This window comes from Streptopelia decaocto, assembly GCF_964273445.1.
Source record: "Streptopelia decaocto genome assembly, chromosome: 6".
NCBI classification, from domain to species: Eukaryota; Metazoa; Chordata; class Aves; order Columbiformes; family Columbidae; genus Streptopelia; species Streptopelia decaocto.
The window spans coordinates 30175351-30187980 of NC_138660.1; the positions used below are offsets into that span (position 1 = coordinate 30175351).

Sequence of the window (12630 nt, forward strand, 5' to 3'; positions counted from 1 at the left end):
AGCTGATAGAAGTCCCATTGCTGACCCACAGAAGCAGTGGAAACAATCACAAACATCTGGAGTTCCATGTTCCTGCCTGGCTTCTGACACCAGCAGCTCAAGTTACTGTGCAGTCAGGTCATACTAAAACAGCATCTCTAACAAACTCCCTTTTTTATTTACTAGCTCCTTCCTGGCTTCTGGCATTACAGATTAGCAGAGAAACCTTAGTACATTTTAGAAAAATGAACAAATAAAGGGTTACTTTAAAATCTTACAGTTTTTGTTTGTTTTAATGACTTAGAATTATAGCCTAAGTGTAGGCAGTGTAGTAGCATTTACCTGAATGCGGATGACACTGTTTTTCCTCTGTACTAACAAAGTTTCCATCTTTTGGAGGACTCCACAGAGTACAGCAAGACCCATTCTGTCCTCATGAGCTGATAGATGTTGCTGCAGTGCTAAGGAGAAAGAGGAACACTTGTCTCAGTTCTCAGTGTTGGAAGAAGCAGCAGTAAGTGTAATTAATCATAAGAACAGAGCACCCCTCTCCCTGCTCTGCCATGGAGAAAGAGGAAACCTTTTTCTTGCTTCCAAGGAGGCACATTCCATTCCCACTTACCACTAATATGATCACTTATTGTCCCTACCACTCCCTCAAACATTTAGTATCAATGGCCTTCAAAGTTAGATACCAGTAGACCATAAAAAATCAAGTGCTGGAGGCCAGTAGGTACTCAGTCCACAATGGAAAAGAGCACAGGATTTACCAAAATGATTGTCTACTTTGCAGTCTACCAGCTGCTCCACAGAGCTCTTGGGCAGGTCCACTGTAGTTCCCACCACCAGTGACAGCCATTTGCACCAACACTCCCATCAGCAGAGCCCAGCAAAAGTTGATTTTGATCAATGTATAGCCTAGCTTACCTTTAGTGCAGACACTGTTGTAGTTAGATGTGTGCATGTGTCCCAGGTCTAGTGGAAGGCTTGGTTTTCAACTCCAGAGTTCTGCAAATCCTCACTGACAGCAAATACAGTGAGAAGGGGTGTACCAGTTTTCTGACACAGCTGACTTCTGGGGCTGCCTAAGGCTTGAGTCAACCTGAAATGTGACTTCCCAGGGAGCTGCTCTACCTGTACAAAAGCCACCTCATACAGGAGACAACACTGGGCAGTATGTCCATATGCCTCTTCTGCTGGCTGTCAGAGCCTGGGCTGCTGCAACGTTTTATACCATTTCAGCAGCTCTGGTGGGTATCTGCAGTGGCAGAGGATCAGCCCTTTAACGCGTAGTGTCCCCAGCCTCGTGTGGGGCCAGGAGGGAACTGGCAGAGCCAGCCACCTGTCTGGGGTGCCACAAGCATCTGCACACCAAGACTTTGCAGACAAGCGCACCAGCATTTAAACGTGTAGCAGGGGAAGGCAGGGAATAAATGTCACAAAGCTTTTATACTGACCATGTAGACTTTATTCATACTTTAAAATCAAAATAAAGAATAAGCTATACAAAACATTGGAATTATTCTAGCAAACATGCACAAGCCCCTAGGAGCTTGGGGGCTGCCTGTTCAATCACTAGTTGACTTCTGGCATCGTGTCCGTGGGAAGCATTACTAGGTTGCCTGCCTTGGTGCTGGGACATCCTTTCAGAAGCCCTTCTTTTTCCTCTTTGATCTTCTTGGTCCTTTCCTTGGCTTTGGCAGTTTTCTTCTTTTTGTTTTTACAGAGAGGGGAGTGGAAGAACTCCATGTTTGTAAATGGGTCACCCTGCCTCAGTTTACTGCAGAACCAAAAGGGTTAGATTGAACCAAAGGCATTTCTTGAATACTTATATGATTTTACTGAAATGCTTGCTCTATGACAGAATACCTTCTGACCCAGTATAACCAACTCCTCACTGAAAGTTCAAACTGTGACACTTTTCAGGGAAAACACAGTATTACCCAGTAGCATAACAACAAAGTCATCATTTTAGGAGTTAAATGGTTCTGTACAGTAGCCATCAAATGTACTGAATCTACAGTTTCTTAGGGAAAAGATACAGCTACTTATTTAGGTACTCGTATCTGCCAGAAAAAGCAAATATAAATACAGCCTGCTCACAAGGGAGAACCTTCCTCAAAACCTAGAATTTCCTTCACTGAAATCCGATTAAAATTGAAGTATTACTCAGTTGTTTTATAGAATTTCAGATATCACAGAATGGCAGCAAGTAAAATTAGGGCTTCCACATAGCTGTCTTTATTAGCCTGTATTTTATCCTCATGCTAATCTTTCATTAGCACTGGAGTATAACAGGTGCAGTCTGCTAAGAGATGTACTTGATTCAGTGAGGGAAATAACATTGTTGGTAGCTTGTTAACAGAAGCCTGCACATGCATCTGTGCTAATGCAGAATTTTGGCTTAACCACACTGTAGTAGAAGAGGAGGGTCAGAGAAACACAAAGGGTAAGAGGAACTTAAAGAAAAACAGAGTGACAGAGTATCCAGCCCTGGAGAGTGAGCACATGACAGCAAATCAGGGGTTGCAACGTGGGGACAGTCATGGGAAGGAAGAGTTTAAAGCCCCACCTGTTGAGTTTAGGCTCTGTATAGCAGCCTGGGTCCTGCCTCCGCCTGGATGGGCGCCCTGACACTTCTGAGATGGATGGAGTCTTGGCATTGGTCAAGTCCTGTAGCGGCCTGATCTCTGCAAAGGGAGACATTCACACGTGAGTTGATCAAAGTGTTTCCAAATTATTTCCAGATATCCTAAGAAATACAGCTGCCAAATAGAGAAGGGCTACATTACCAGGTTTCTCTGAATACTGCACAGTCCTGAATCCAAACCTCTAAAGTCAGGAGATCATTTCTGTCTAAAAATCCAAGACCTGCTCCTCAAAAGTCAGCTTATGAACCAAGTTACATTCCTCACTGAAAAAAATACAGGTCACTAATACTGCTGGCATCATTGGACCCTGATGTAGTAGAAAAATTATACAACAGTGATAGTTGATAGTTCTAATGCCCAGGACCTTACAGCCTGGAAGGGAAAGCAAGCTTATAGCACCCAAAAAAACCTACGAGACTTCCAGCAAGACACAGGACCCTGCCAGGGTTCACTGCAGCTGTCAGAGTGAAGTTGGCCAAGACAGGGAAGACAAGAGAATAAACTCCCTCCCTCTCTACAAGTGTAGTGCACTCTAGCTGCAACAGCCCTGTTTGTCAACAGCTACAGGAAGAAAACACCCCACAGAACAACTCTACAGAGTATCCAATAACAGTAAGTTCCCAAAAAGGCTCAGCTTAACTGCTGTATTACCAGCCAAGGGATACACCGTCCAAATCCTTTTAAAAAACAAACCAAAGAAACACAACCAAGAGAATGTAGGTAGCTCCCGATGAATTTCCATTGAGGACACCACCTAGAGGTATAAACTCTGAATCCTTGCAGTGCTAACCCGTCTGGACCAAAAACCCGCCATCTTCATCATATTCTGTGCCACAATTAATGCTGATTCTAATAGGCAGGGTCAGCAACAAATCATACTTTTCAACTGCTGGAGTAATTGATTATCTAAATTGACAGGCATGCCCTGTAGATAACAGGAGTGGTAAAACAGGACTCAGAGCACATACTCCTAGTCTTTTCCCAATAACCACCCATGAACAAGTGACCAGAAATTCTGATAAGAATGCTGATAAACTAGAAGTAAATGCAGCCACAGACATGACTGGCCAGCACAAGTGGGAGCGTAAATGGTGTACTGGACACCGATCTTTAACTCTGAAAAAACAGAGGAGGGGAAGGAAAACATAAGCACTTGCTGCATGGATTTTTGGCATTCATCTCCAAACACAGGTGCCCTCCCCAGCCCTATGACTTACCAGGTTCCCGTGAAGGTGTGCTCTGAGAATTTGACTCAACCTGCTTTCTTTCCCCAGGTATTTCATCTGAAGTAATTTCTTTAATTATCAGGGGGCTTTCTGACTGAACAGAGGATCTCTCTGGCATTCTGTTGCCCTCAGTACTTAAGCTCTTGGAAACATCTGTAAGCCTGGAGCTGACAGGCGAAGCTGGAGAACAGGTCACAAAGGAGGATTCAAAACTGCACGAAACATCCAGAAGATTTTTTGCAAGCGATATCTCAGCTATCTGCTCCTCCAGGAAGGCATCTGGCCCAGACAGCAGATCCGTAATGCTGGAAAACTTCCCTGTCAGGACACTTTGCTTGGCCAGGGAATCAGTCTCTGGAGGACTAGAGATTTTCCTTTTCCTCTGAGGCTTCAGTTTGGCATAAGCCTCTTTTTTCAAAGCCTTCATGTTGTGAACTTTAGCTTGCTCCTTTTCTTGAAGGTCCTCTGTCTGTTTTTCATTGCTCTGAGCAGCTACCATCCTCTGAACTCTGGGGATTTTGCTAGCTTTGCTCTCAGGAATCAACATGGTAGGTACAATTTCATCCCCTTTGAAATATGTCTGGACACAGCCCAAGTTTTCTGTAAGATTCAAAGGATGGACAATGTACGTTTTCCTGCTACATTTAAGATTAGCTGGTGAATCCTTTGTGCTCTGCTTAGCTACTTCTCGAACATCTACATGTGGCCCAAAACCATCAACATTATTTCTCTGATCGCCACAACTTCTTTCCCTGATAGCTGTTTTCCTCCTTGTCTGGCTTCTTTTAGGCTGTTCTTCAGCTTTGGCCTCTGGGATTTTCACACTGGTTGGCAGATTCTTATCACAGTCATCTCTTTGCCTAATTACTCTAGTTTTTCTGTTGATTTTCTGTCTGATGCTCTTTGCACTCACACTTGAGTTCTCTTGCGAAGCACAGGTACTTGAGGTCTCTTTCCTCAAGAAAACTGAATTTTGTAGACTGGAAGCATCTGATGGAACTTCATGACTTGAGAAGGTACAAAGTGGGCTTTTTGACAAGCTCTCCGCACTTTGGATCTCCTCCTGCTGCAGTGAGTCACCACTTCCAAGACTATGCAGTTGTTCTGGATGCACCACATATGTTCTTCTGAGATCTCGGACTTTATCATGAGAGCGGGAATGCTCCTTTGCACCACAGTCCCTGTTCTTCCTGTCGAAAGCCCCCTCACAAGCCTTCTGCTTCATCTCAGAAACTCCAGATTCGCTAGAACATGTTTCAACTTCTGGCTGAATAAGCTCCTTTGCATTTTGAGCACTCTCTTCACCTTGAGGTAGATCAGGACAACTTTCTGCATTGTTTTTAATTGCATTTGTTTTCTTCTTTCCTGTGCTTGCTTTTTTAACAGTTGCTTTCTCACCGGTTTTACAATTACGTTTGCTTTTAACCTTTACAGGAACAAACTCCGGGCCTTGGCTATAGCTGGGGTCCGTTTCAACACCACACCCAATTTCTTTAGCCTGTGGCTGATCACAGAAAACCTCTTTACCCAAAGATTTTCTATCAGGAATTACAGTGGTTTCAATAGGCGAAACCAGGCAGCTTTGCAATGTCAGCTGTGGCTGTGCGCTGCTTGTGCTGGAGCTGCCGCTGTCCTTTGTGACACTCCACCGAGCTGCCTGAGTGGAAACGCCAAGCGGGGAGATATGCACACCAGAAGATGGAGTGCTTGTTGCAGTCAGGGTGGAACGCTTCCTCCTCTGAGTAATGTGCACTTGTGAGGGACGATCCAAGAGACGTTCTCCCATCTCATCACCCTCATATGAAAGAGCATGACTTTCCCTGGCAAGCGCTGGCAGATTATTGAGGTTTTCTTGCGTGGCACACAAGGCCTCTGTTGGAAAGACAAAATTCATTGCTAAGACTGAGAAATGCAGCAGGCAAATGCCAGGTTTCCCCATAGCACTAAAAGCCATGCCCCACACACTGCCATGAATCTAGAGCATAGAAAAAGCATGATTTTGTCTCTACAGGGACTCCCCAAACATACTGTGTAACAAAATTGCTCAGCTGGCTCCTCTCAGAACAGAAAGGCAGCCCAAAGCAGGATCCCTTCACCAGCCTTAATATTTAGGAGTGCTCACGATCTATATGAGAGTCATTATTTAGATGGCAAATCTACAAGGAATGGAAGATGCACATCTAGTCAGGTTCTGCACCTTCAGACATTTCTGAAAATCTTATCTAAGCTCAGTGCCTGTTGCTCTGAAAGCCTAATGAGCTATCTTGAGCTATTGCAAGCATGCCAAATATCCCCACCAAGACATCCCATTTTGGAGTACAGGTAATTCTAGTTATATCAGCATCACGGAAGCATGCAGCTCTTAACAGTAATTAGGAGCTGCTGCAACAATGGTTAGGAGCTAACTGGAGCTACAGCACTGCTCTCATTTATTTCTGAAGAGAAACACATGAAGTCATACCAGAAGAACAGCAGAAGATGCACATTTACCTCCAAAGATGCAAGAGTCAAGAAAAGCCTCTTGTGCTTCCATTGCTTCAGTTTGCCTGTTCCCATTCTGCTGCTGGTGGGACTGAGGCTTCTCAGCAGGCTCTAGTGGCAAAGTGTCTTTGGAGGCAACAGGCACAGTTTCCAGGGGCTCGTTAGTAGCAGGTTTCTGAAGATCTAGCGAGGGTGTCTGTACCACTGTGGAGCTGCCACGTTGCTGCCCTGCATCACAGAGCTTGGAAACGGGCACCCTCATTGGCATCCCTGCAGCCCTGGTGGGAAGGAATAACGGCACTGGAGCGTGTTCATTACCTGAGACAGGCCCCAGAATCCAGCAGAATAGCTACAGTTTTCACCTCCGTCAAGAGCTGCTGAAATACATTTCTGAAGGCTTCAAGTGCTGAAGAACACACCCTGCCCTGCCAGGACAGATTGCCCAGTTTTGTGCAAGCACAACTCATGAGGAAAGCAAACTGCTGCAGACACAGACGCAGGAGAAAAGTACACTGGGGAACAAGGAAGGAATGCCTTCCAGTGCACACGTTTGACTACAGGTTGGCGTCGCTGTGGAACACCAATGTGGCTGCTTGGAGGTATGTGTGTGAGCAGCTCCAACGGCTTCCCTGTGTTCAAAGGGGAGACTCGATAGATGAGAAACAGAACTTCAAATGTATTTCAAGAGATTCTGTTCTGACCTTCTTTCCAAAACACAAATTTACATCATACAAGCAGATGACTATTAAGCATTTATACCTAACAAACAAAGCAGCCGGTTATGGCACTCACTCTCTTGAGAAAATCTTGCAGTGCTTACCAGCTACAAAGGAAAAACTGCCTAAAAGCAATGCACTTTCAAGCAACAGAGAAGGACCAGTTTATGCATAGACTTGGCATTAGGACAAACAAAACAAGGAGTGGCAGCAGAAAGACACAGAGTAAAGGAAGATGTCAGGCAGTGGTGGTTTAGAGAAGACATCTCATGTAAAACAGACAACTGAGCACACATGTAAAACACAAGGGGAAGTTCAGTATATAGATATTCAGGACAAGCTTGGTAATATCTGACATTTTAAGGCCCACCTCAGAAGCTGACCATTTGCAATATCATCAGCCCAGCTTTCTTCAGTCGTGCTGCTCTTCCGGCCATTGGGCAAGAATATAGAACTTGTGTTGAACTGGAAAGCAGAGAAATGGAAGGGTGGTTTAAAGCTCTTGCAATGTCCTGTGCGACGCCCTGCACAGAAATAGCAGCAGCTCAGTTTCATCCTGGCAAGTATGCCAAATACCGCTGGTGACCCTCTCCCATTGAAAATTGCACAAATTATGGAACAAATTGCAGCGGAGTCAGATTCGGTCTCTACAGGTTTAAGGATGACGTTAAACTAGTCCAGATACTCTGAGAGTAGGAAGCAGGAATATTTTCCCACCCACCTATGAGACAGGACATATGGAAGAATGTCCTATTCCCTATCCCAAGTTGCCATGGCAACACTTTAAAAAAATAAATGGGAAAAAAGTCACAAGTTGTCATAGCAGAAGAGCCTACCGGCCAATGCAGCCAGTGACCCAGAGGAAGGCAGTTTAAAACTGTAGCCTTTCCTACAGAAGATGTTACCCTGGAAATGATTAACACCGAGCTAAAAATGAAGATGCAGCCAGCACAATTCAAGCAAGCAAAGAAAAACAGTTGAAGTGAGCAGGCTAGACAAAACAAAAGACAGAGCCAAACACAACCTGCCTTCCCAGAGCAGTGTGCTCACATTTCCCATGGCTTACCTCAGACAGCCGGTCCATCTTAACTGCAGCCATAAGGTTTTCAATTTCTTTCAGGGTGTTGTTCTGTGTTGAGGTAATAAAAAAAGAAAAAACAAAGATATTAAATCAAAATATCTATTCCAACAGGATGCTGATAGCCAGAGCAAGGCATGTTCTAGGGAGAACACAACTAGGTAGAAAGAGTAAGCAATTAAATAGTGATATTTTTCATGTGCAAAGAGTATGGGCAATCAGTGCCAGCTCCCTCTCCCCAGGCTGAAATGCTAGCGCTGCATAGCTTGCTCACCACCCCTCCCCATGCCAGCCACACCATTAGTGCCATACCAGACAGCAGAGCCTGTGCCGCAGCACAGCATTCTGGAAGTGACACTGCTCCACCTCCTTCTGCAAGATGGTCTTCTCCTGGGTGAGCCGCTTTGCATTGGCTTTCTCCGCATTGAGGGCCAGGGCAAGGGCCTTATTGTTGTGCTTTAGGGAGATTTTAATAGTGGAGGAGTTGTCTGTAAGAGATAGAGAAATATCATACAGAATCAGCATCCAATTTTTCATCTATGCCCCTTCTCTCATCACACTGCTTCCTCTTCCCAGAATAGCGTTCCTCAGGCTCAGTTCTCTACAACTCAATAGCCCTGACACAAATTCAGCAGTTTAATTCCTTCCAGCAATTGAAGTCTCCAGAGAACAGCAGGAAAAACTTTCCATAATAACCTGCAATGCTTCAGACAGACACCATCTCCAGCCTCATGCTCAATCAGCAAGCTACTACTTCAGTTCTTAATGAAACATGGTGTGGTCAGGTGCCAAGTTTAGAAAGATATGCTGCTGAACTTGAACAAGTCACTTATAGCTCTGAGTCCTCATCTCCATCCAAAAGAGGAAGGAAAACCTACTTTCCTCCATAGTAGCCCTTAAGCAGATTTAGATCCATGTTTCCCAATTTCAAAACAAACAAATAAAAGTAACAGAAATATTTAACTTTTTCAAGGTAGTCCAAATTATCTCCTGTACTATTGTTGCATTATTTTCCCTATAAAAACAAATCACAGTTGGGCTAGCTTCCGCACAGGATTGCATCGACACTAAACTTCTAACACCTCTTACTTCTGCTGTTTGGACCCTGAGGGCTTAGTTACCTTACCCAGACACCGCTGTCTAATGCCATCTGAGATTCTCCCCAGCAGCCTGTGATGGCCCCACCTGCTGCTTCAAATATTCTGCATTAAACCTACTGGTCACAGACACCTTTGGGCACCTCAAGTGGCACTTGACACTCATTTAATAAAATAACAGAATAATCTCAGTTGGAAGAGACCCTCAAGATCATTGAGCCCAACCATAACCTAACACTGTCACCAAAATATGTCCCTAAGAACCTTGTCTAAATGCTTTTAAACCCCTCCAGGGATGGTGACTCCACCACTACCCTGTTCCAATGCCCAACAACCCTTTCAGTGAAGAAATTTTTCATGATATCTGATCTAAACCTCCCTTGGCACAATTTGAGGCCGTTTCCTCTTGTCCTGTCACTTGCTACTTGGGAGAAGAGACCAACACCCTCCATGCTACAACCTTTCAGGCAGTTGTAGACAGTTTGCATTTGTTTTTCAGACTGCGCTTTGGATTGCTACTTGCAGGGTACCGAATTCACTAGAAACCCAGAGACAGAGAAGCCACTATTAATGGTTACAAGCTGCCACAGCTGCCAGCCTCTGTACACACTAAAAGGTAAAATGCACTCACTGATGATCCTCGTTTTGATTTTTGATGCAAGTGAGGCGTTCAGCTTCGCAGTCTTCAAGGCTCCATGTTTCTTCTCCCGCATCCGCTCTCTCACACCGCTCAGGCTGAAGAAGGACGTTTCCAAAGCCTCCCGAGATGCCATCGCTGGAGAGAGAAACGCGGAGCAGCGGTAGCACCCACCTTTTTCTCTTCAGAAAGTACTTACCGGCCGAGACCTTACCGTCTCCTCGGGGCCTGTCAGGAGGACGCGGCCGCACACACCCGGCACCGCGCCCGGGCCGTTACAGCTCCCCCACCAACGGTCCCTCCGCCCTCGGGAGCGCCCCTCGCCTCGCCTGCGAGCGGGGCGGCAGCCTCGGCACCCTCCGGCGCGGCGAGCCCCGCGGGACGGTGGGCGCCTGTGCCCCACCACGGCCAGAGGAAAAAGATACCGGGCAAAACGAGCCTTGCCCGCCGGAAGACTTTTGAATACAAGCGGGAAGGCAGGCAGGCAGCCCGCCCCTCGCTCCGCCCCGCGAGGAGCGGCGTGTTTTAACTGTCCGCCGGGCAAGCAGCGAGAACGCTGGGAGTGCGCGAATGTTTTGTTCCCGTTATGGTTCAGTGAAGCGGGAACATTACTTCCCCCGTCGCTCGGGGCTGCGTGTGCGGCGGGACCGCGGCACCCGCGCCGCCGGGGCGGGCCGGGCCGGGCCGTGCGGCCATTTTGCGGCGCCATCTTGGGCCGCGCTGCCGCCGCGGGGAGCTGCCCGCCCTCCCGGGCACAGGACACCCTGGAACGCCTCCTGCTCGGGCGCTGCGGCCTCGCTGTCTCCCCGGCTGGACGTACCTCGCTCAGGCCGTGATCGGGAGGCGGCTCCGCGGGGTCTCGGCGCTGCTGCCGCCAGGTTGACCCGGGCACGCCGAGCTAAAACGCTCCTGGAGTGCCTCAGTGTCTCAAGCTCATGTAAGAATTTATCCTGGTTTCTCACATCAGGGAAGCCCGTAATACCGTAAAATCGGAAAATTATTAAGTTCTTAAAACCACGTTTTAGGGTTTTAGAAGTAGCATTTCTTATTTAGCGCCGGGGCTGGACCGGAAGCGTCCTTCTGCAGGTCTAGTTGGTCATACACGGCTTATACTGACAGAGAAAAAGTATATATTTATTACAACGCTTGACAGCAAGCTCTGCAAACGGGGCTGTCTTAAAGTGGTAGCAGGTGTTATGTATTTATTTATCCAGGCTCCTAAACTCTATGGCGCATATGTGAAGCACACGTATGTGCTCGATGTCCTTCATCGCTGGTAAAGCGGCGCGGAGGTTTCCCGCGGGAATCGTGGGGACGCCTCACGGGACCGGCTGCCCCTCAAGTGAGGAGCCGTGGGCTGCGCAGCAGCTCTGCCGCTAGGGCTCTCCGCTGGGGCTCTCCGCAGCGGCCCCCGCACGCCTGCCCCCGGTCCGGCAAGCGGTCCGGAACGAGACGCCCCTCCACAGCCGCCGGGCGGGCCCCGAGCGCTCCGCCTACGAGGGAGGCGCTACCCCTGCCCGCAGCCAAGATGGCGCCCGCGGCCTCTCCCCTCCCTATCGGCGGCGGCCCGGGGCGTGTGCCGGAATGCGGGCGGGGCGGGCGATGTGGCGAGGCCCGGCCCCCTCCGCCGCCCGGCTGCCGCGCGGCACTGCCCGGCCGCCACCCGCCGTGGGCCGGGTAGGCTGCGGGGAGAGGCCGCGGTGGCGTAGGGGGAGCTGGGGAAGGCCGAGGGCTCGGTCGGTGTCGGCGCGGGGCGGCTGCTGTGGCCTGGGAGCGGGCGGCGGGGCAGCGCGGGGGAACGGGAGAGGCCGCGGCCGGCGTCTCTGCCTGGGCAGCTGCTAATCTGCGGTAAACGCCGCTGCCTGGGCCCGCCGGGCTCCGGGGCCGGCTGCGGACCCCGGGAGTGGGAGGATATGGCCCTTGTCAGTGCCGGGCCGGGGTCCCGGCGTGCGGGTTGAGCCGCGTCCCCAGCGACGCCTCCCCCGCGTCCCCTCAGCAGCCCGGCTGCTTCCCCCGCTGACTCCCTGCGAAAAAGGGCCACAAAATGGAGAAAACAGACTTCTGCGCCTTAGGGGTAACACTATCAGAGACGAAAGCAGCGCGACCTGCCGCTGCTTATTTCCCCAAGTCGTCTGTGGGTTTTAAGTACGGATTTGTTTTTTCCTTCCTCCACCAAAAGCCTGAGGGGTGTGTTTTCACTTTCAGAGATTAAAACCGAAGGAGCTCTGGCAAAGAACGGACATGCTTGGCACTTGTCTACAGTCGCTTGTGTTGCGCTACGTTATTTACCCGAAAAGGAGAGACTGAGACTGTGTTATTTGGATCCTTGACTTCTTCTCGGGTTATGGTATAACCGTAATAATAAAGCAAAAACTGTGGAAATTGCACCTGGGAACTGAGCATGGTAGGATCTTGAAGAAAAGTAGCTGCTATTGACGAAAAAAAGGAAGGGAAGGAATGGCATCCCGAGAGAGGCTGTATGAGCTTTGGATGCTTTACTGCAGTAAGGTAAATATTGGGGGGGGTTGTTTGTCGTTTTCCTGTTTTCTTTGGAAGTCAGGTGTTTAAAATGTGTCTTTAACATCTTTTAACACTTTTTTTTTTTTTTTCTTAGAAGTTGCATAGGCCTGTCTGGTTTCTTTAAGGGTATAACTGCACTTCTTAGACTATTTACAACCCCATCTCTTGATTTGCTGTTCAGGTTGGGCTTTTTTGTGTGCGAGATGTGAATTGCACAGTGTTCATGGCTCAGCTCAAGCAGTTAT

The 12630-nt window shown here is 48.2% G+C and overlaps 2 protein-coding genes across 10 annotated transcripts in view; one reads left to right on the plus strand and one right to left on the minus strand.

Annotated features, from left to right (window-relative positions):
- Window positions 1-1424: 1424 nt before the first annotated feature.
- On the minus strand, window positions 1425-10250 carry LOC309441161 (uncharacterized protein). 2 transcript variants are annotated; one of them, XM_082055647.1, is made up of 9 exons: window positions 10065-10250; window positions 9860-9963; window positions 8444-8619; window positions 8120-8182; window positions 7424-7518; window positions 6347-6615; window positions 3848-5728; window positions 2552-2669; window positions 1425-1759 (listed from the first exon to the last, which is right to left on the minus strand). In XM_082055647.1, exons 2-9 carry the CDS (start codon window positions 9939-9941, stop codon window positions 1555-1557), a joined length of 2889 nt encoding a protein of 962 aa, XP_081911773.1. In that variant the 5' UTR covers window positions 9942-9963; window positions 10065-10250; the 3' UTR covers window positions 1425-1554. The 2 variants fall into 2 exon arrangements, with proteins under 2 accessions (XP_081911773.1, XP_081911772.1); XM_082055646.1 differs by having other exon boundaries at window positions 9860-10250.
- Window positions 10251-10703: 453 nt separating this feature from the next.
- Window positions 10704-12630, plus strand: part of NBEAL1 (neurobeachin like 1) — an 84338-nt gene continuing 82411 nt past the window's right edge. For 5 of the 8 annotated variants that reach the window (XM_082057125.1, XM_082057117.1, XM_082057121.1 and 2 more), the window contains exons 1-2: window positions 11452-11542; window positions 12071-12373. In XM_082057125.1, the coding sequence (XP_081913251.1) occupies window positions 12323-12373 (51 nt within the window). In that variant the 5' untranslated portion in view covers window positions 11452-11542; window positions 12071-12322. The other 3 variants (XM_082057118.1, XM_082057120.1, XM_082057119.1) reach the window with 3 other exon arrangements.